Source organism: Mustela nivalis (genome assembly GCF_964662115.1).
Source record: "Mustela nivalis genome assembly, chromosome: 11".
Taxonomy (NCBI): Eukaryota; Metazoa; Chordata; class Mammalia; order Carnivora; family Mustelidae; genus Mustela; species Mustela nivalis.
Window position 1 is genome coordinate 68,358,652 of NC_139030.1, and position 23,277 is coordinate 68,381,928.

At 47.3% G+C, this 23,277-nt stretch overlaps 2 protein-coding genes across 16 annotated transcripts in view; one reads left to right on the forward strand and one right to left on the reverse strand.

Moving 5' to 3' along the window:
- MTERF4 (mitochondrial transcription termination factor 4) overlaps positions 1-21,585 on the forward strand; it is a 58,171-nt gene extending 36,586 nt beyond the window's left edge. The window contains exon 6 of the mRNA XM_082689725.1: positions 20,179-21,585. Within this exon, the coding sequence (XP_082545851.1) occupies positions 20,179-20,283 (105 nt within the window). The 3' untranslated portion in view covers positions 20,284-21,585. The remainder of the gene's footprint in view (positions 1-20,178) is intronic.
- SNED1 (sushi, nidogen and EGF like domains 1) overlaps positions 1-23,277 on the reverse strand; it is an 84,287-nt gene that overhangs the window by 31,187 nt on the left and 29,823 nt on the right. For 5 of the 15 annotated variants that reach the window (XM_082689711.1, XM_082689701.1, XM_082689709.1 and 2 more), the window contains 13 exons: positions 22,665-22,827; positions 19,753-19,935; positions 19,363-19,476; positions 17,417-17,530; positions 17,215-17,328; positions 9,976-10,101; positions 9,621-9,725; positions 9,247-9,360; positions 8,566-8,682; positions 7,367-7,483; positions 7,080-7,196; positions 6,779-6,892; positions 6,328-6,501 (listed from right to left, as the gene is read on the reverse strand). In XM_082689711.1, coding sequence (XP_082545837.1) covers positions 6,328-6,501; positions 6,779-6,892; positions 7,080-7,196; positions 7,367-7,483; positions 8,566-8,682; positions 9,247-9,360; positions 9,621-9,725; positions 9,976-10,101; positions 17,215-17,328; positions 17,417-17,530; positions 19,363-19,476; positions 19,753-19,935; positions 22,665-22,827 — 1,672 coding nt within the window. The remainder of the gene's footprint in view (positions 1-6,327; positions 6,502-6,778; positions 6,893-7,079; positions 7,197-7,366; positions 7,484-8,565; positions 8,683-9,246; positions 9,361-9,620; positions 9,726-9,975; positions 10,102-17,214; positions 17,329-17,416; positions 17,531-19,362; positions 19,477-19,752; positions 19,936-22,664; positions 22,828-23,277) is intronic. The other 10 variants (XM_082689703.1, XM_082689699.1, XM_082689698.1 and 7 more) reach the window with 7 other exon arrangements.

A 23,277-nucleotide genomic window follows, 5' to 3' on the forward strand; every position in this document is an offset into this window, starting at 1 on the left:
CCAGCTGTTGTGAAGATTTTCTCATATGCTTTTATAGAAGTTTATAGTTTTAGCTTTTATACTATGTCTATAATTCATTTCACATACATAAACATTTATCATATTTGGTGTTATTATATATAACATTGTTCATTTTATCTTATTTTCCAAGTGTTCACTGCTAGACTGTGAAAATATTAAGGTTTTGTATATTGCCCCTGTCACTTGAATTTGCTTATTTATTTCATAAGCTTTTTTGGTAGAATTTCTTTGGATTTCCCATGTGCACGACCATGTCATCTTTCTTCCAGTAGATGTGACTTTTATTTCCTTTTTGTGGCCCTGTCGGGGACCTCCAGGACAATGCTGGAAGGAATCAGTGAAATGGACACACTGCCTTGTTACTTATCACAGCAGTACGCCTCTCACAGTGAAGTACTTTATTACCTACTGCTGTTTCGTTGATACCCTTCATCAGGTTACAGACAGTCCCTTCTGTCTACTCTTAGTTTATTAATAGTTTTAAGTAGTAGTTGAATATTTTCAAATGATTTTTCTGCATCTGTTGAAATGATTATATGGTTTTCTCCTTCATATCCTAATATGGTGAATTACACTTACTGATTTTCAAGTGTTAAACCAACCTGTACTCTTAAGATAAACCCCACTGGGTCATGATATATTATCCTTTTTATGTAACAATGTGTTTGATTTAGTAATATTTTGTTAGGATTTTTATGTCCATGTTTATGAGGAATATTAGTTTGTAATTTCATTTCTTTTTCTTTCTTTTTGTGGAGTGCATTGCAGAGCTTGAACTCACGACCCTGAGATCAAGACCTGAGCTGAGATCAAGAGTTGGATGCTTAACACAATGAGCCACCCAGGCACTCCTAATTTTATTTTATTTTATAACACCTCTTTCTTGTTTTAGTATCAAGACAATACTGATCTCACACAATGAATCAAGAGCTCTTCTTCCTTTATTTGAAGAAGCTTATGTGGGGTTAGTATTCTTTTCTTCAGTGTTTGATACAATTCATCAGTGAGGCAATCCAGTCCTGCCATTTTCTTTGCAGAAAGGTTTTTAATTACATATTAAAATTCTTTAATGATATAGGGCTATTCATATTTTCTATTTATTGTTCTGTCATTTCTGGTAATTTCTCTCTTTTAAGGTATTTGTTCCTTTTCTTTAAGTTGTCAGATATATTGGCCTCAACTTGTTCACAGTATCTCTTCCTGTCCTTTAAATGATTGCAGGATCCTTAGTGACATCTTCTCTTTCATTCTGATATTGCTAATTTTTCTTTTTTATTTCTTGATCAGTATAACTAGAGGTTTATAAATTTTATTGAACTTTTCAAGGAACCAGCTTTTGGTTTCATTGATTTTCTCTGAATATGTCTTTTATAATTATATTTTCTAATTATTGTTGATATTTTAAAATGCAATTTTATTATAATAACCTATATCCACTAAACATACTACATTTTCTATCATTTTCAGTAAGTTACTTATAGATTAAGACAACCATACTGCTTATAGATTAAAGCTTGCTTATAGGTTAAAGACAACAAATACTGATATTTTTACTCCCTACCTTCATATTTTCATGATTTTAGTATCTTTTTCTTACTTTATTGCATTGGCTACACTTCCAATATAATATTGATGAGGCTTAGTGACAGTGGCCATCCTTGTCTCCATTTTTTTTTTTTTAAGAGATGGAGAGAGAGAGGTGGGGGTGTAGGGGGAGAGTGAGAGAGAATCTTGAGCAAGCTCCATGCTCCAGTATGGAGCCTGACACAGGGCTTGATCTCACAACCCTGAAATCATGACCTGATCTGAAATCAAAAGCTGCACACTTATCTGACTGAGCCACCCAGGTTCCTCTCGCTGTCCCCAGTATTAAGAGGAATGTCTTTCTATTTAGGATAATGCTCATTTGAGGTTTGAGTAGAGGCACAGTAAAAGTACCTCAGAAACTAATTTCCATTTTCCTGTTGGTAGCTCAGTGTGACTGAGTCAGATCAACAGAAGCACAGGTTTTGAATTCCAAATCCTACCTCTATCAAGGATCAGGAGACTCATTGTTCCACAGCTCTCTTGATGTAACCTGTATTCTGTCTCTATACATGTGTAAAGTTAGTGCTTGGCCACACATAGTGTGACGGGTCTGGCTATGCCCAGCCTAAGCACACTGCTCTGTGGGATGATACACACTTCGGGGGTTATGCAGGCTCTGCTACATCTCTCTTTTAAGTTTTTCCTCCAATAAGTCCTATATATTTTATACCGCATGTTATTAGAGGTATGTATGTGCATGTGTGTGTATGTGTGATGTGATTTTTATCTGGTAAGAAGTACTTTTTTATTCCTTATTTGGTAAGAGTTTATTTCATGAATGGGTATAAATTTTGTCAAATGCTTGTTACACATTTATTGAGATACTTATATGCTTTTTCTCTTCCAGTTGGTTATTATAGCAGGTTTTCCTGATATCAAACTAATCTTGCAACAATCAAGCTTGATAATGGAATATATAGTCTTTATAGACTGTTGAATTTCTGCATCAATGTTCGTATGTTTAACAGATCCATCATTTTACTTTTACCAGCTACCCATATCTGGTGTTGGTATCAAGGTTATACTGGCCTCGCAGAATAGAGTGGCACATATTCTTAATTTTCTACTCTCTGGAAGGTCCTGCATAATGCTGCAATAATCTGTTTCTCTGCAATTTGGTAGAAATTACCTATAACATTGGTCTTGGAGTTTCTTTGTGGGAAAATGCTTCTGCTTCAATTCCTTTAGACATTTATAGGATTATGTAGGCTTTCTAACTATCCTTGAGTCATTTTTGGTAAGTTATATTTTTCTGTGAGTATTATTTCCATTTCTCCTAAGGTTCCAAATCTACTTGTATAGACTAGTTGATAGTATTCTCATCTTCTTAATCTCTGCTATATCTGTGGCTATGTCATCTTTTTCATTTATAAGGATTTTTATTTGTGCTCTTTGTTTTTGTTGATAAGTTGATATAAGTTTGTTCATTTTCATAAGCTCTTCAATGAACTAGTTTTGGTGATCTCTTCTTTATACTTTGGATTTAACATTTCATTAATTATGCCTCTTACTTGTATTGCCTTTTTCTTTCTACTTTTTTTGTATCATTTGTTGTTCTTTTCTTAACTTCTAAATCCCAACATTTAGCTCACTAATTTCTGAACTTTTCTAACTATGTACTTAAAGTTCCCACAAAGCACAGGTTTTGCTGCATCAGACAGGTTTCTACATAGAAAATGGTCATTAATACTCATTTTAAATTTTCTTACTGTCCATATTTCTTCTTTGATCTATAAGCCATTTCAAAGTATCTTTAAAAATATCTAAACATGGAGATTTAAAATTTATCTTCTTGTCCTTAGTAACTCAATTTGTTCTGTGTGTTCAGAGAATGAATTAGTTCAAATTGTTAGCTGTATTATTTGAATCTTCTTTTTGTGGATTTTTTTTGGGAGGGGACTTCTTAACCTGAATTGAGAGAGGTGGTTCAAAATCTCATAGTATTATGGTAAATTGTCAGTTTCTTCCTATTAATTGTTGTTTTATATATATTGACACTATTGTATGAGATGCTCGAATGTCTGCAATGATCTTCTTGGTGATTTGGAACCAATTATCATTGTAAGAGACCTTCTCATCCTTAATGATGCTTTACATTTTAAGAGAGTATATTTTGGCTGATATTAGTGTAGCTAAACCTGCTTTATTTTGATCTGTATTCACCTGATTTTTTTTCCCATATTTTACTTTGTCTTTTTAAGTTTATGATTTAAGAGTATCTCTTCTAAGAGTGTATAGCTTTTTTTCCTTCTAGACTTATTTATTTATTTTAGAGAGAGAGGAGAGGGGGCAGAGGAAGAGGTAAAGAGAAAATCTTATGCAGACTCTATGCTGAACACTGAGACTGATGTGGGGCTCAGTCTAATGACCCTGAAATCACAAACTGAGCCAAAACCAAGAGTTGGATGCTTAACCAACTGAGCCACCCAGGTGTCCCTAGCTTGTTTTGTTTTGTAATAAATCTGGCAATCTGTCTTTCATCTGGAGAACTTAGCTAATTCATTTTGTTTGTTTGTCTGTATTTTTTTTCTATCATAATCTTAACTCTGCCCTTTTTCTGCTTTTTTTCTCTCTCCTGTTAAGAGTGAAAAACTTTCCTATAATATTTGATAATCTTCCCTTCTCTTACTCCTTACAGAATGTTCTAGGTTTATCTTACTATTTGAATACTATCTTAAAAAAAAAAAGACCTTTTTTGGGTAAGTCTTGAAGCTGTGTTTGCAAGAGGGTATTATTTTTGAATAATAGTTTAAATAAAAATTTTTAGGTCTTAAGTTTATTTACTTCCATATTTATCTTGCTTGGTATTTGCTGAGCTTCTTAAATTTGTGGGTTGATGTATTTACTCATTTTTAGAAAATACTCAGTCATTATCTCTTCAAATATTTCTTTTGCCTATTCTGCCCTCTCTCTGAGACTCCAGTTATGTGCTCGTTTGTTTGATATTTACCACAGATTTTGTGTGCTCCCTTTTTAAAAAAAATCATAAGTAATTCCTCATGCATTTCTTTTTTCCAATCTTTGGTTTGAATAATTGTTGACATGCCCTTGAGTTCTGTGACTTTTTCTTTTGTAGTATCCATTCTATTGGTAAGCCTATCCAATTTACTCTTCATTTTAGATGTTGTATTTTTTATTGTATTTTTGAAAGTTTTCTTTCCTCTGCTCAAATTTTCTGTTCTCTCATTCATTTTGCTTCTCTTTAACATATTGATAATGGTTATTTTAAAGTCCTTGTCTGCTAATTCAAACATGTGGTTCATCTGCAGGTCTGTTTCTATTGACTGTTTCTTCTTGAGGTTATATGTCATAATTTCTTGCTTCTTAGACATACTATACACAAGAACAGAGAGACCAAAGTAGAAAATACCTATCCCTAGGATTGCCACACTCTGCTGTGAGTCAGAAAATTAGCCTGAGCAGCTGATCTCTGATATTATCCCAGAGGTGAGCTGGGCTGGGCCTGTTGCACAGGGCTCATTAATGCCAATCCATGATTGATTTTAGATGCCTGAAGGTTGGAACAGACCACTCCCTCCGGGGTAGACTTGGGAATCTCAGCCATATGAGGGCATTAAATTTCTCTGCTTTCCAGACCAGCCACTGTCTTCCCATGCACTTAATAAAAATACTGTAGAGGAGAATTGGTGAATGCTGAGCACTTGCTCTGCATCTATATGACTCCTGATTCCAACCCATCATGCTTGCTCACATAATCATTGAAGGATTAGTTGGATTTCCCCAGGTCCTCAAAGTGCTTTGTCCAAACTGGATTTGCTCCTGGGCTGACAGCAGTCCCCAGTCTTTCTCACCCAGGAAGGGCTCATCTCTACTTCTTTGCATACTGATATGCATATCTGATAGGTTAAATGATATCATTTTACAGGTTCTCTGGTTCCTAGAAATTACAGTGAGAGTGATGGTGTTTTGTGACTGTCTCTATGCTCACTGAATGGATCTCCTCGGTATTTAAAGTCTACCATTTCATTATCTTATATTTGATGGCACTGTTGAGAAGTCTGTTGCCAATGGGGTTATCGTTCTTTTGAAGACTCTTGTTCTTTTTTTCTCTAGATAGTTTAAGAATTTTTTTCTGATTGTCTCTGATTCTTAAATTTTGCCATAATGTGCTAATGTTCCTCTTTTCTCCTGTTTGATGTTTGGGGGCCCTTTCAGCCTGTGGTGGTTCATTTGTTATTCTGGGAACTGAGCTCCATAGTGGCTCCAACATTTCATTGTGTTTTTATTTTTCTCTTTCTTGGACTCCTGTTATCTCAGTGTTGACACTTCTGCCCTCCACAGTGCCTACATCTCATTCTCACAGACCTCCCCGCTTCTCTGTGGGAAGAGTCCTCAAACTGGTCTTTTAGCTCATTAACTTAGCCTTCATCTGTATCCATTTATAAATTATGTCTGTTATTTCAACTATTACAGATTCTCAGTCCTCAGCCTCAGCTGCTTCATCTGCAGGGTGGGCATATGGGTTGGATGCCCTGCTCTGAGGACAGAAGAGACCTAAGTGAACAGTCCAGAGTGGAGCTGGCACTAGTCCTCACCACCCTCCCATAGGGTCATGGCCTCACTTTGCAGGAAGGTGGGGGAGGGCCAGGGTCAGAACTGTGGTTCCTGTGCTCCTGAGTGGCCCCATTAGGAGGGTATGGACCCCACTGGCTCTGCCCGCCTGCCCGCCCACCCTGCCCCAGAAGGCCTGCAGATCACCGTGGCACTGTGGAGGTTCGCTCCAGACTCCCTGTGGCTGGCAGACTCGGACGTAGTTGGGGGAGCTCAGGCTGTAGCCTTGGTCACACTCATACAGGGCCACGGATCCCAGCCGAGTGCCATTGAAGCGCAGCGTGGCATGTTTCACCTCTGCTGGGGTGCCGCAATCCACCTCTGCAGGAACACAGAAGCCTTGTCCTGCACTGTGGGGCACCTGCCTGAGGCCCCTCCCTTTGCTTTGCCCTCTGCTCTACCAGACCACTGAGCCTAGAACCCCTGTTCCCTGCACAGCCCTCCCAGGTGAAAGTGCCTTGACTTCCAGGAGTGGCTGCCCATGGTTTTCTCCTTTCCCCTCCCTCCTTTCAGCTCCATCTGGCCCTGCTCTGCTCTTCTGGGATTAGGAAGAAATCCCATACCTTCCACCCTAACCCCCATCCCCCAGCCCTCTCACCCGCCTGGCATCGGCGTCCCATGTACCCTGCTCGACAGCGGCAGGAGAAATCTGTGCCCAGGTCCTCACAGGTACCCCCATTCATGCAGGGGCTCCGGAAGCAGGGGGAGGGGGCTGCAAGGACCGAGGGGGTCATCATTGCTGTGTCCTCCCCAAAGACCTTTAGGCTTCATGGGAGCTCTGCCTCCCACTCCTCCAAAGCAGGGCCACCCCTGCCCACTGGAAGCAGCTGCAGCCCCCAGGTGCCCTGGCTGTGCTGCCCCCAGCTGGTCTAGCCCGCTGGCTTCTGCCCATACCTTACCTATCTCACAGTGCCGCCCAGAGAAGCCTGGGGGACAGTCACACTTGTATTTGCCAATGTAGTGGAAGCAGGTGCCGCCATTGTGACAGGGGCCTGAGGCACAGGAGTCCGGCTTCCCTGGAAACAAAAGGCCCCTATGGGAGTCAGGTGTCATGCATCCATACCCAGAGCCCCTCCCCCAATCTCCAACATTCCAGGGGGGTGCTCCTGACAAGCAGACGCATGGTGGCTGGGACAGGGCTTGGCTTCCCCCATCCACGCTGACTCCAGCTGGCATGGAGCCGCACCGATCTCGCAGTGCCTCCCGGTGAAGCGGTAGGGGCAGCTGCAGTGGTACTCGCTGCCTGCCTCCCTGCACGTGCCCCCGTTCCGGCAGGGCCCCGAGCTGCACAGGCGTGGTCGGGCTGTGTGGACAAGGATGGGGAGAGACAGAAGAGGGTGAACAGGGCCAGCTCCTGGCCATGCAGCACCCATGACACCCTACTCATGTATTCTCAACCTGTAGGCCCCATGGGCCCACCCATCTTCTCTTCTCTGTCCCAGGCCCTGGTGACCCGTGGCCACTTCCTGGTGGAGAACTGGCCTGCATGGCAGGGAACGCAGCTGCAGCTCATAGTACTAGAATCCACTGTAGTCTAATTTTTGTTTTCAGCACCTCTAGTGGCACCAGTGTATTTTCTCTGGGTCCTAACACCCTCCCACGGCTCTTAGGGACTCACAGGTGGTGCCTGTGCTGCAGACATCTGCATATTTAAAGGTCTGCCCTCCACCCCGAAGAATGGCGCCTTCAGAGGCCCACAGAGGAATTTAGCCCCTCAGCTTCCTCAACATTCTTGGGAGCAACTTGCAGCAGGAAAGGGGCCTGCCTGCTGTCCTCAGCCCTTCTCTCCCCACCATCCCACACCCTACATGGCCTCACAGACTGCATGCCCAAGTTCCAGCCACCTCCCCAAAAGCTGCTGCCACCCCATGCCCCATTTTGGATGCCTTTGTTGAAGATGAAGGTCCTCGGCCACATGTGCAGAGAACCAAGACAAAGAAGGCTTCTCTTTGGAAACACCCTCTTCCTCCTGTAGGCGTGGCAGAAGCTGAGGGGTGACAGGGACCTGCCCTCAGGGCCACCGTGAGAACAGAAGATACTTCCAGGGAAAGCCACTGAGGGCCTCTGTTCTCGGGACAAGCGAGGGCAGCAAGAGGCCCAGAGAGGTATGTGTGGTCCAGGTGCTGAGCTCCACGAGGCAGGCATGAGCCTGGGCTCTGAGGAAAACCAAATAGTGACCAGGGGGCCACAGAGCAGAACCACTAACTGAACAAGCAGCACCTGGGGCAGGGGAAGCCGTGCAGGACCAACACACAGAAGCTGGGCAACACATGACCCACTAGAACAGCAATTGAGAGTGGGTGGGGCCCTCTCTGCCCTGTCTGAGCTCTTAACCCTGCCCTCCCAGCCCCGCCCTGCCCTCCCTTGCCCTCCCCCACCGCCCACCTTTCTCACAGTGCCTGCCATGGAACCCTCGGGGGCACTCGCAAGTGTAGGAGTCCTCGTGGGCATCACAGGAACCTCCGTTGAAGCAAGGGTCTGAGTCGCAGGGTGATGGCAGTGCTGCAGGGGCAGAGGGTGGTCACCCTGCCATCCCAGCTGGAACCAAGGGCACTTAAAATATACTCTTTGCGGGGAAGGGTCTTAATTCTTTACACCAGACTCTAAGGCCCTTCCCTGGAAATTCTTTTATTCTCGATTTTTCCAGAATTCACCCTACCTCTCCTATGAGCTAGGATTGAGCTATGGCACACAGATGTTTCCGTGCCATCGTCTTCATTATCCAGTATGCAAGCCGTTAGTTATTTGTACACTCACAAACACAGTGGTATTTAGTTACATACTGAATCAGATAGGCATGACGTAGTTTAATAGCTAAGCTAGGGACTTAGGGAGAGCTTGTAGGCATCCAGAGGTGTTTTTCCAGCTGTGAGCTTCCCGCAGCTGAGGGGGTAAACAGCCAGGCCCCTATTAGAGAGGGCGACACCAGGAAAGGTGCACCCACCCACGGGGCTACTTGTGGGCCTGTAGAGAAGTCCTGGCCTCTGCCTGCTCTGCCCCCACTTTTTCCTTCTACCACCCCTTCCCTGGTTTCTAGGCAGGCCTGTGCCTGTACCTCCCACTCACAGTGGCTGACGTTGTGGTCCGTGTGGCAGACGCAGAGGTAGCTCCCACCATACTCCATGCAGTAGCCCCCGTCGGGACACTGTGTGTTCATGTTGCAGGGAGTGGCTGTGACTTCTGCAGGGAAAGGAGAGGCCCATTCGTTTTCCCAGGGACTTCTCTTTGAGAAGGATCAGGCGGCCCCACCAGGATGGCCCAGTTCAGGCACTGGTGGGTGGGCTCCCTCCTGGGTTGGGAGTGGGGGATCATGGAACCACTAGTTAAGGGTCTGGATCGATAGTTTGGGCCCAGACCCAAGACACCAGCTATACTCTGATTTGGGGGATTTTCAGGGGGCAGGGCAGGAAGTGTGCCCCGCTGCAGCGCTGGGCACTTACCAAATTCACAGAGGAGCCCAAAGAAGCCTGGGGGGCACTGGCAGAGGGTGGTGTTGGCCCCTAGGCATCTGCCACCATTACGGCACTCACAGTGGTCAGGGGTTCCTGTTGTAGACCAACGGGGAGCCTCCAATGTGAGGATGCTGGAGGACTGGGGCCCTCTCTTGCTCCTGACCCTGCCCGGCTCCTGTAGCTACTTTCCCATGAACACTGCTGTGCAGACACACATGCACACACACTCTTTCCCCCTCCCACTTGTGGGTGTTTGAACACACCCCTGTCTGCCTTCCTGTGTGTACTACTCACAGGAGGACCCTTTCCTGGACTGTAGCCCTGGCAGCCCCAGCCCACTCACTCTCCCTGCAGTCGGGGCCGGTGAAGCCCTGGGGGCATTCGCACACATAGCCCTCATCTGCATCCACACAGGTGCCCCCATTCTGGCAAGGGGCCGAGAAGCAGGGATCCGGCACTGGGTGGTTTCCTGCAAGAAAGACAGAGGTCACCAGAGGCTGCACAGAGAGCATGGGAGTCATAGGGCCAAGGGCCCCCTCGTCCTGACCGACAGCACTCAGTTCTCAGTGCAAGTGGGATTTAAGCCCAAGGCCCACTTTCTGGAAACTGGTTTCTAGCTGCCTCTTACCATCTGAGCCCCCTCTGTGGAGCAGAAGTCGAAGCTAGAGTATGGAGAGCCCACGGTGTGCACCAAAGGGCGCAGCCGAGACCAGGGGGCTCCAAATGCTTCTAATCAAGCATAACATGGTTGGAATTTGCCAGATACAGTTTTTGTTGATTTCTAGTTTAACTACTGTAATCAGAGAACACAGTCCTTTTCAACTGATTGAGCTTTATTTTATGTCCTACAGGATGGTCTGTCATGGTGAGCACACTGTGAGCACTGGGAAAGGAATTGTCACTTAGGTCAGGTGGGCTGATGGTGCTGTTTGCATCTTTGAGGTCCCTGCTGATTCCTGCGAATCACTGAGAGTGGCAGGTTAGAGCCACTGCCTGTAGTTACAGATTAGTCAATTTTTCCTTGTTTTCCCTTCCCCTATGATTTTGATGTATGTTCATAGGTGCAAGTACATTAGAATTGCTCTGCCTTTTTGATGACTTGACACCTTGGTCGTAAAAGACCCCTCTGTTCCTGGCAGTATTCCTTTTCTTAGAGTTTAATCCTATAAATATAACCACTCCCAACTTCTCTTGATCAGTGTTTGTCAACTTGTTCTTTTTCATTGTTTGGGTGGTTGATTTTTTCATGTGGCTCAGAATTTATCTTTTTAAATAATTTATGGCAAAATTGACTTTTGGTCGATGTACATTTCTATGAATTTTAACACATGTATAGATTTGTATTGCCCCTACCACAATCGGGACACAGAACATTCCATTACCCCAAACACATCCTTGTTCTATCTTCAGGTTTATAGACTTTCTCCCCTCCTGAAGCCCGGGCAACTACTGATCTGTTCATCACCACAGCTTTGTTGCTTTAAGAATGCCAGAAGTGGAAGATTACTCATGAACAGTATGTAATCTTTTGAGATTGGCTTCTTTCACTCAGCAAAAGGCCTCCAAGATCTGTCTCAGTTGCGTGATCAGCAATCATGTATCCCAGGAACAGCAAAGGACATTTGGGCTCTCAGGTTTTGGTGGTTGTAAATAGACATGCTATAAACATTTGTGTATTTTGTGTGAATGTAAGTTGTCATTTCTTTAGGGTTAATAGCTAGGAATGAGATTGCTGGATCATATTATAAGTGTATGTTTAACTTTATGAAAAGCTGCCAAGTTGTTTTCACGGTGGCTAAACATTTGGCACCACCACCAAAAATACGTGAGAGTTCCCACAGTTCTGTGTCCTCACCAGTCAGCACTTTTTATTTTAGCTATTCTGATAGGTTTGTGTGGTATCTCATCGTGGCTTTAATTCGCAACTCACCAATGACTAACGATAATGACAAATGACTGCATTTATTCAATTGCTCATTTGACTTCCAGATACCCTTTTTGGTTAGATGTCTTGTTTAGATCTTTTGTCCATGTTTTGGTTGGTTTCTCACAGTTGAGCGTGGAGAGTTCTTTCAGAACTTTCTGTTCTGTTTCAGAACTCATCTGTTCCAGATACCAGCCTTTTGTCAGACTGAGTGCTTTGAGCACCTCTCAAAGCACGCAGCCTGTCTTCTTGTTCTCTTGACTGTGACTTTCATAGAGCAGCCTGTGTCACTCTGATGAGGCCCACTTCTCTTTTTCTTTGCTGGAGCGTACTCTCCGTGTCTTATCTAAGCATCTAAGCATTGTTCATGTAACCGCGGGTCACACAGATTTTTCTCCAGTGTTTTCTTCTAAGAATGTTATGGTTTTATGTTTTCCATTCAGGTCTATGATTCATTCTGACCTAATCTTGTACAAGGTGTGAGGTTGAAGTTGAAGTTCAGTTTCTACAGAAGAGTGTCTAATTGTTCCAATACCATTTGTTGAAAAGATCATCCTTTCCCCACTGAATTGCTTCCATGCCTTTAAAAACACCTTGGCCATACTTGTATAGGTCTACTTCTGGATCCTCTCTTCTGTTCCACAGATGTATGTGTTAGTCCCTTTGCCAATACCACAGGATCTTGATCACTGCCGCTTTATAGTAAGTCTTAACACTAAGTAGTATGATGCCTCAAAATGTATTCTTTTTCAAAATTGTGTTGGTTATCCCAATTCCTTTGCCTTTCCATATAATTTTTAGAACCAGCATATTCAAAGCTACAGAAAACTCTTCTGGGACTTTAATTGGAATTCTGTTAAGTCTATCAATCAGTTTGGGGAGACCTGACATATTTACTGTGTTGAGTCTTCTAATCCATGAACATGGATGTCCTTTCATTTATTCAGATCAGCATACAAGTCCCATACATGTTTTATTAGATTTATACCAAAGTCTTTCAGTTTGGGGGAAGCTATTGCAAATGGTATTGTTTTTAATATTTTGGATCAGATTACAATGCCCAATGTAGGGAATTCAAGAGTTCATAGATGACTGTAGGGTTGCAGCCTGAGATCCCCCCTCTCTGCAACCTCCCCATAGTTTCCAGTGCTCTAGGGCTGCCCTTTTTGTCCTTTGGCAAGAGAGCTGGGGCTTTTATTGCCCCACACTACTACTTTCTTCCTGTGAGTGCACTCATGTCTGAGCCAAGTGGTGGGTGGACAGAGAAAAAGAAAATGATGGAAGTTGCCCAGTCTTGCGGAGCTGTAGGATTTCCAATTGGAGAGGAAGTTTCCTCCTGTCAGTTTGGGCCCCTAGAGAATCCCCCCCACCTTTGCCGCTATTGTTGGTCCTGCTTCTCACGCCCAATGAGTGGCTGCTCTTGGAGCTCTTTCCATCCATCTGATGCTCACTTCTGGTCTGGGAGCTGCTTTGAGTCCAGGCGGGGGGGACACCAGAGGGAAAAAGTCATGAACTCACCACTGGTTCTGTGGTGCTTTGAAGCTTGGTCCTCTTCCCCAATCCACCTGCTACTATTTATTTTTCAGAGTCCTCAGATAGCTACTCCATGCATTCTGTCCAGGGTTTCTGGCTGCATTCAGTGGGAGACACAAGGTAGATTGTACTTACTCCATCTTATCCAAAACCAGAAACCCATTCCAATTTTCAAATTATTTTCAAATTATCTGTTTTTATATTTATAGCCGGTTTCTTGTAGATAGTAGCATCTTGCTTCTCAATTCAATTTCAATTCAATTCAATGTCTGCCTTTTCATTGGTGTGTTTAACCAATTAACATAATTATCAATATGATTAAACCTACCATCTTGCTCTTGGCTCTCATTTGTCCCAATTACTCTTTATTCCTATTTTCTTCTTTTCCTGCCTTCTGGATAAAGTGTTTTTAGGATTCCATTTTATTTCTAATACTGGTTTGTTGGCTGTAACTATTATTATTATTTTTTCTTTTTCCCCTGAGTTTATAATGTATATCTTTAACTTATTGTAGTCTACCTTCAAGCAGTATTATACCACTTCATATATAATGCAAGGCCATTACTAAATTATTTCCATCTTTCCCTTCCTATCCTTTATGCCAGACATTGATAAACTATGGCTTGCAGACCAAATCTGGCCTGCCATCCATTAAAAAAAAAAGTTTCATTGGGAAACAGCCATGTCCATTCATTTATGTATGTCTATGGCTGGCTGCTTTTCCATTGCACTGGTAGAGTTGAGTATCTGTGACCACATGGCACATAAAGCCAAAAATACTAATATCTGGTTCTTCACAGAAAAAGCTCATATACTCTGCTTAAGTACATTTAAGTACTTAAGTACATTAAGTATATTATATCTCATTTAAGCTATTGAGGTCATACATTTTATTTCTATAAATGTTATAAACCCCATAACATATTTTTTGTGTTAAAATTATCTTTAAAGAGATTAAAAAGTAAGAAGAAAAGTATTTTACAGGCATACCTTGGAGATGTGGTGGGTTCAGTTCCAGACCACTATAATACAGCGGATATGGCAATAAAGCGAGTCAAATGAATTTTCTGGTTTTCCGGTGCTTATAAAAGTTATGTGAACACTACACTGCAGTATATTAAGTATGTAATAGCATCATGTCTAAGAAAATGTACACATCTTAATTAAAAAATACTTTGTAAAAAATTGATAACCAACACCTGAGACTTAGTGAGTCATAATCACTGACCACAGATCACCATAACAAATATCACCATAATTTAAAATACTGAAATATTGCAGATATGACACAGAGACACAGTGAATGAATGCTATTGGAAGGATGAACCTGTTGGGCTTGCTTGGTGCAGGGTTGCCACAAAGCTTTAATTTGTACAGAACACAGTGTCAGTGAAGGGCAATAAAATGAGGTGCGCCTGTGCATTTACACAGGCGTTTACTGTTTCTAGAGCTCTTCATTTATTTGTGTAGATCTGGATTTTCTTCTAGTGCCATTTTTCTTCAGTCTAAGGAATTTCCTTTAATGTTTCTTATAAATAAGATATGCTGGTGATGAATAATTATCTGTTTCTGCTGTCTGAAAAATACCTTAATTTCACCTTAATTTTTGAAAGATGATTTTCCTGTGTATAGACTACTAGGTTGACAGCACACTGTCTCTGGGCATGTGTTGTTTCTGATGAGAAACCTGTTAGATTCTTATTTCTCTGTATGTACTGTGTCTTGTCTTTTTCCTCTGGCTGCTTTTCAGGTGTTCTCTTTGTTATTGGTTTTCAGCAATTTGACTATGAGGTGCTTCATGTGATTTTCTTCATGCTTTTCTTGGATGTGTGGGGTTTTAATTTTCATCAAATTTAGAACATATTTGGATCTTACTTCTTCATTCATTTTCTGTGCTCCTCTGGTCCCCTCCCTCCTCCTGGGACTCTACCCGTACATACACTAGACTGCCAAGCAACCCCACAGGTTGCTGAGGATATGGTCCTGGGTATAATCTCTCCTTCCTGTGCTGCTTGTTGGGCTGTTTCTTTCTTCACATTCACTGATCTTCCCTTCTGCAATGTCTAACCTGTTGGTAATATATAGTCAGTATATTTTTTAAATTGAGATTTTATGTTTTTTTTTTAATCTCCTAGAAGCTTATTTTCTTCTATCTTCTACTTCTCACTGTGTCTTTTTTCCTCAGTGGTCTTGAGCACATGGATCATGTTCACAGTGGATGATTAAACATGCATATCTGGGCAAATAATTTCATCATCATCTCAGCCTCCTTTTTCTATTGATCTGCTTTTCTCCTGGCTGTGGTTCATATATTCTTGATTCTTGGTATGCTTGATAATTTTTGGTTGGGTATTTGGAGGTCCTGGATTCTGTTATATTCCTTTAAAGAGTATAGGATTTGATTCTGGCATATGGTTCAATTACTTGGGATTGTTTTGATTCTTTCAAATTTTCCTTTAATATTTCCTAGGACAGGTCAGATTAGTCTTTATTCTAGTTTTATTTTTCCATACCAGCAAGATGATACCCCAGTAAAGACTCTCTCCACCTTGGCCATGGGCATGAGGAGCTCTGTATGCACTCTGGCTGTAGAAAAGTGAGTCATCCCACCACCACCTGCCCCATGCTGAGAGAAGAGGCAAGGGGTCCCTCTGCAGATTCTTCTTGCACTCTCTCCATTCACTCTTAGTAACTCCATCCTTTCCGGAAGTCTCCCCACCAATTGCAGCTACCAAACTAGAATCCCTGTCTCCATGACCCAGAGACTCAGAGGAACTGCTAGAGCCTGGATCTGCTTGCTGCACAGTGGCCTGGAAATTCCCATGGGCAGACTATAGGGTGCCCTTCCTTTCAGTCCCTCCTCGCAGGGGTAGCAGCCCTGTGATGCCTGTGGTCCAATGGCAGAAAACAGTCATTTCATATATTTTAACTGCTTTTCTAGTTTTGATAGTGAGGGAAATTCTCAGAGCAGTCAATCTTTTTTTGCCAGAAGCAGAAGAATGGGTACTTCTTTTTTTTTTTTTTTTCCAATTATCTCTAATTTTTGTCCACCTTCCTGTTGAATCTGGGTAGAATGTCCAGACTGCCACCTTGTAATGGGACTAATAAGCTTTTACTAAGGGTGGAAATGTCAGTTCTGTTGTTTCATATTGGTTGCATTTGTTTGTATCATTCTTTCTGCACAACAGGTGGTCTCTTTGCAAATCTTTTGAAATCACTGATCCGTTTTCTAACATGAGCTTAGTTAAATACACAGATATTAAATATTTAGATAACAATCTGGGCAAGGTGAACTGTGACCCATCATAGGGATTTTAAGCAACCAAAGAGGTAAGGTTGCTGTGCTCCCCCTTCCCCTCTGCATGGCAGAGCCTCACCCTCTCCTCAGGACACGGGCTGTCCTGTGTGTGGCCCTCTGACCAAAGGCTGATGGAGGGCATAGCATCCATCTGTATCTTACTTATGGGTAAATTTTAATCTCCTTCTTAAGTTTTTAGGCTCAAACTAAATCTGACAAGCTTCTCATGAGCTTCTCCCAGGGGGAGCAGCTGCTCAAGCTGTGACCTTTGCTTTGCTGGCACAGTGGCCGAGCGAGGCCTTTGGCGGTCAGGGCGATGTCAGATGCTAACCTGAATTTATTCTGTGGGTTGTAAAATCGAGTTGGCCTCTTAACTGATCTACCAAGTCATAACCAGCATTTAAAACAACATGAAGTAGCAACTAGCAGATTTCACCACATGTAATAAAGGTCAGTTTTCTTGCCAACTGCTGTGGCTTGTTCCCTTGCATGGTGAGGGGTCTGGAGTAGGAAAAAAGGATGTTAATAAGCCAAGAATCTCCTGAGCAGGAAGAAAGGCCATGAGAGGGTGGCCATCTTGCCCTGCATCTCATAGATGGCTACCAGGACTGGAGGGGACTAGAGGGGGCAGGAGGCACACTCAGCCCTGCACCACCCATGGTGGCAGAGTTGGGACCAGCATGGAAGCTCAGGGGACAGACTGGTACAGGCAGGGCTGGGGAAAGTACCCCCCAGGACAGTGGTGGGGCTGAGCTGGACAGTGAGGGAAAGGGGTCAGGAGGCTGCGAGGGACTACTGTTCTGGGGGCTGCCGGCATGGGCTGTTACCTGTCTCACAGCGAGGTCCCTCGAAGGGCTCTGCGCACAGGCAGGTGAAGTTCCCCATGAGGTTGACACATGAGCCCCCGTTGAGGCACGGGCTGGAGGCACACTCATCCACATCTGAGGGCAGCGGAGGTGGGAACTTGGCTCAAGCCAGCCTTTGCTCCCGAGCACTAGCCTCTCCCACCCCCCAGGGCTGGACCCTCACCCGTCTCACAGGCCACACCCGTGTAGCCAGGCAGGCATAGGCACACCGCTGAGCCCTCCTCCGCCTGGCACTGGCCACCGTTCTTACATTCTCTGGTGTCACATGGAGACAGTGCTGCAAGGACAGAGCAGTGGAAGGTGTCAGACCTCCGGCTGGGCTCCTGGGAATTTCTGCTAAACCCCATTCTGGAGGGCATCAGGCTGTTGGGGGGGGCTGGCTGGATAGTCCCCACTCAGCAGCCCAGCAACTGGCCACATGGGGTCTGTTTCAGCCCATCCCCGGTGGTAGGAGGCGGTGTGCATGCTGGTTGGGAACACAGGGCTTAGTGTTCTCAGCTGCCAGCACAGAGCGGGGTTCCTCTGGGTGGGGCAGAGTGACACAGCCTGTGATGGGGTCTTGAAGGTGATGCATGTGCAGATGTGCAGGAGGGGCCTGAATGGCTCTGAGGTGATGGGTTGTGGGCAGGCAGGTGATGTGTTGCATGGTCTGGTACAAAGGCACTCAGCCCCCATCAGGTGGGAACCCACTGAGGTGGAGCTCGCCTCTGGCCACCTTCACCCAGCATGCCGGCCCCTCAGACTCCCTGGTGGCTCCTGGCCCGTGAGCCCTGGCAACTGAGCTGGCAGGGAGGGGAGTGGGAGGGACACTGCCTTCCCTCAGCTATGTCACATGTCCTGATGACAGCGCATGCCCCAAACAACTCAGTATAGGAACCAAGGCAATCGTTAGACTATGAGGCCCTCCCTAGACTTGTGGGGGCCAGTGGGAGGGAGGACAGGGGACGTGTGGAGGTGCTTTGGTGGCCACAGTGCTAGTTGACTCCTGTCTCCTGGGTCCTGACCCCACCAAAGAGCAGTGCTGGGCGCCTGTGGGGAGGAGGGGCTCCAGGTGAATAGCACACATGTCCCTGCTGTTGTGTGCTCTGGGGGCTCAGGTGGGTCCTGAGACCAGCGAGCCTCCATGGGGACCTGGGACCAGTTGCTGTCATCAGAGTGACCGCAAGGAGGCCAAGGCACAGGGCTACTGGCTATGGCCCCGGGTCCTCCTAGGGGCCTTGCTGGGCACACATGTTTATATACACTGGGGTCCCAGACTTTAAAACATTTCTTGTGGCTCTAAGTCACTCTTAGAAACAGCTCTTCTAGATTGAGACACTCTTGTACAATTGTTATTTGTACACACTTGATTTAACCATGTGTTATATGTGTTCCTAAATAATGGTTACACATCAGTAAGTATTTTAGGGGAATGGCTGTGGGTCCAGCTCAGTGGGGATTAGAGGTCATGGTGCTTTGATTTTAAGGGACTCTCTTTTTTGGGTTCCCCTAGCAGCTTCCCACAGTGAGACTAGGGGCAGCAGTGGGGGTTCCATCTTCCTTTACCAGGTGGGCAAAGAGCCAGGATGTGGGGTCCCCAGAGAGGGCTGGGTGAAGGGCAGGAAGTGGAGGCTGGATCTGCCAGCATTGCTTAAAAAGACCCCCGCTCAGAAGGGGGTGGCAGAGTGGGGTGCAGCTGCAGTCTGGAAGCAAGGGAGGTCTCAAGAAGGACCCCAACCTATGTCAAGGCTGTGAGACCCCAGGAGCTGGAGAGAAACAGCCAGCAAGCCAGTCCAGAGCTGAGGGGCAATGATGACTCCAATCGTACCTGGGTGGCTGTCGGGCAGGCCCCACGGCCAAGCTGGAACTGGACACTGGCCTGTTCCAAGGTGCCATCCCTGGTCTGAACACCAGGGCCCAGGAGGCGTGAGTGCCATGGTCAGTGTTCCTTCTGTACTCATGAGATGGGGCTTTCATCTGGAGTCTGGGCTCTGTCCCCAGTGGGCCCACTGCCATGCCCTCTGTCGGTGCTGACTCAGGGCTCCCATGAGGCTGACCCCCGGTCAGGCAGGACCGTTCTGGTCATTCTTCCACCAATGGGGCCAGAGGACCTGGGCATGCTCCTCTTACGTGTCTCACAGGTGGGTCCCCCGAAGCTGGCCGGGCACTGGCAGCTGAAGCTGTTGACACCATGTGTGCAGGTCCCGCCATTTTGACACGGATGGGAAGCACATTCATTCACATCTGAAAAACGGGGCAGCTGGGGCCTCAGTGGAGGAAGCCAGGTTGGGGAGGATCTGCTCGGACCCCTTCTGGGCCTCAATTCCAGTGGGGGTCGGCTTCAAAGGGGCAGATGCACCCCCAGCCCACACACTCACCATCAGGGAGCCACAGCGTTTATGTACTCCCACCATCCCCTCGCTACCCCATCCTCCCACCCCACAGCACTCACACCATGGAGACAGAGACCCTGGACCTTTGGCCCTGAGGCCACTGGCTGTGCTGGCAGTATAGACTCACCCAGGTGACACCGCCTCCCCGTGAAGCCTGAGAGGCAGGAGCAGGTGTAGGAGGGGTTGCCCGTGACACAGTCGTCGATGCACTTGCCACCGTTAAGGCACGGGCGCAGGGCCAGGCACACGGAGGCTGTGGACACAGGAAGGAACGAGCCGTCCCTTCCCTCCCTGGACCCAAAGGGCCCATCTAGGAGGAATGGCTGTGCGGTCTGCTGGCAGCCCAGCATCCGCAGTTAACTTCCCAGTTCTTCCCAGGATGCCCAGGGTGCCTGCCGTCTACTGCCTGCCCGCATGTCCCGCTGACACCTGGATGCCCAAGCTGGGACGTTGGCTTCCCCTGCACCCGTCATGCCCACAGCACCATCTTCTTTTTTCTTTTTTTAATGTTTTTATTTGTTTATTTTTCAGAGAGAGAGAGAGAGAGAGAGAGAGAGAGAGAGAGAGCAGCACAAGCAGGAGGAGCCGCAGACAGAGGGAGAAACAGACTCCCCATGGAACAGGGAGCCTGATGTGGGTCTCAATCCCAGGACCCTGAGATCATGACCTGAGCTGAAGGCAGACTCTGGACCGACTGAGCCCCCCAGGCTCCCCTCCATAGCACCTTCTTATGACTTTAATCCATCGACTTCCAGATTTTTCTGAGGAACTAAGAAGACAAAGACCCAAGGGTGCCCAGCAACACAGGAAGACAGGAGTGTGCCTCATGGAAAGAACATCCACAGATGTGGAACAGGAGGGACCCCATGGGAGCCAGAGGTGGGTTGGAGGCCCTCAGACCCTCCAAGGGGGGGATGCAGTCTGATCTCAGCACTGCCGCCAACTATTGCAGAAATGTAGGCTCAGCTGCCCCTCCAGATCTTCCCATGGAAACAAGAGGGCCGCCCTCAGAGCTCTGGAAGGTAGGATTTCTCATATCACAGCCTCCTGGCCAGGGAGGGCCTCCAGCAGTTCCTGGGGCCCACCTAACCCTGTGCCTGGGCCCTTCAGGACCAGCCACCCTCAGAGGCCAGCTCAGAGGGCCCTCCCCCTCTGGAGAAGTAAGGCTAGTGACATTGGCAGGGAGGAGCACAAATTGGCAGGTAACTAGAGCACCCCAATGTCTCGGATTTCCTGTTGCTAGGGGGAGCCCGGGAGATCTGGCCTAATCAAGGGGAGCAATAGGGAACACTCCTGAAAGTACCCTGGAGCCCAGAACACCATCAGGGCAAAGGGAGTCTTTTGGATTGTTTCTGCTCCTCGTGCCTGCACTTCTACTCACGTAGCCACACTGTCACTTAACCAGTCGTGGTTTGGTGACCCTGTAGAGTGTGCTCTCTGCATGGGCCCAGCTTTGGGACCTGCCTTTCTCTAGAGATAGACTTCCAGGTGTGGATGCACTGGGGGCCTCTTAGGTGGGACTCGGCCCTCCCTTGCCAAGCAAAGCCAGCGTGTAGGCTCTATCTCCCGGGCTTGCAGTGTGGCAGTGGGGAAGCAAGGCGGCTCCAGCGGGTTTCTGTGTGCACTAGTTGGGAAGGCCCAGAAATGCCTCCTCATCTACTCCCCACTAGAAGTCTTAGATAGCAGGGGAAGCACATCCACATGGGAAAGGGATCCCCGGGGGACTGGCCAGACCCTCCTCTGAAGATCCCATTTCTCAGGGTCTCACAGCCTGCAATCTTTCTAGAAAAGGGGCATCAGCCTGCCCACACCTAGACCCACACCTGTACCTACACCTGCACCCACATGTATGGCCACACCTGCTCACGCCAGTCCCCACCTGTACCCACACCTGTCACCCACTGCTCAGGCTTGCGTCCACACTACACTGATGCCAGCTCACGGCAGCCCACATCTGCACTTTGCCTTGATCCTCAGCAACCCAAGCCCCTGGCTCTTGGGCTCCTTGGTTCGAGTTCCCCCATCCCCTAGGCTCAGACTCGGGCTGAGGCGTATTTGGTGCTCCAAAGCAGGGGGTGGTGCTCAGGTTCCCCAGGCATCTCTTGCTGGAGCATCTTCCCTGGTCCTTGGTGAGCCTTTCTGCCCACCAGCGCGTGCCTGCCCCCCCCCCGGCCCTGGGCCCTGGGCCCTGAGAAGTGTGCATCTGCCCCCCTGGCCAGTCCCGATTGGCTGCACCTGCCCTGGGTTAGCTCTCAGAGACTGGTGTTCTGAGAAGCCCTCGGCCTCCTTGTGGGTGGGAGGTGAGTCTGCTAGGACCCTCTAGACACCAGCCTCACTGTGGCCTTTGTGGGGCCTGTGGTTAGCTCTCCACCGAGTGGCTAAATCAATCCCCTCGTCTCTGTTTATAAGCATCATGTTTCAGAAGCTTCTGTGCCTCCTCCAGGGCCCCCCCAAAGGAAGGGGCCAGGATGCATCTTTCTGCCCTGGGGGGGATCCTCCCCCTATCTACTGTACCTTATGAGCTTTCAACTCCCTCCACTCAGTAGATGCCTGGGGTGTGTGACAAGTGTCAAATCCCAGGAAACAGCAAGTCCACGCAAATGTGGGGAAATGGGTGAAAAAAATATCTGACTTCTAGGTGGTCCTGGGGACACAGGAGACCTGGGTGGTGCTCCTCCCCCACCAAGAACACAGGCTGGGAGAGAATGAGGGGAAAGCGTTGACTCCTGGACCCAAGAAGGGGCGGCCCCAACTCCTCCACTTTGCACCACAAACCTCTGTCTCCCTGGCCCCGGAGCCAGAGCCAAGGTAGGGAAGCCTCCCCAGGAGGAGACAGAGCTCAAGGGGCAAGCTACTACCTGCCCACATTCATGGCTGGGGGAGAGGGGTGGGAGAGGCCAAGCCCTCCTGGCCAGCAGCCTGCCCCGTCCCCAGCCTCCCGCTCCCTCCTCCCTCCTAGGGTCCCACCCCTTCCTCTCATCCCCCACTCCCTGAGCCCCCCCAACCCACAGCCCTGAGCCGCTGGCTCCATCCTCTTACTTGTATGGCTGCAGCCCCCCACGCGCACCTGGGCATCATCGATTCTGAACGCCCAGCGCCCGGGCACACCCACGTTGGTGGTGGTCTCCACCTCCGCCATGTCCGCTGTGCGGGAGCCGGGGATGCTGAAGTAGCGCCGCCCATCACCCGCATTGAAACCGGCCTGTGGGTGGGGTGGGGGATGGAGAGTCGGGGGGGGGGCAGGCATGGGTTGTTCTGCAGGTCTCCCTAAAATTCCTGAGACCTCCCTCCCTGCGGTGACCATGGTCAAAGAGATCATGTGGAAGATGGCCTTGTAGTCCTGGAGTTTTATGGGTTTGGGGGTACCCTACCACCCTCCACATTGTTACTGTTCTGAGGAGCAGCCTCCCAGCTGGGCCACAGATCCTGGCCACCGACACAGTTGGGCCCCAGCATGCTGCCCTTGCACACCTGCAGGGACTTCCTCCCTGGCCCCTTGGCTTCCGTGGAGACCAGGGCCAGGTGTGACCTCAGAAGAAAGTAGATGGCTAGGAAGGAGATGAGGGTATTTCCATCCTGAGGGAGCACTCGATGGCCTTGGGGACTTGCACTTGACCACTCCCTTGACACCTGTGATTTCCTGCTGGCCACA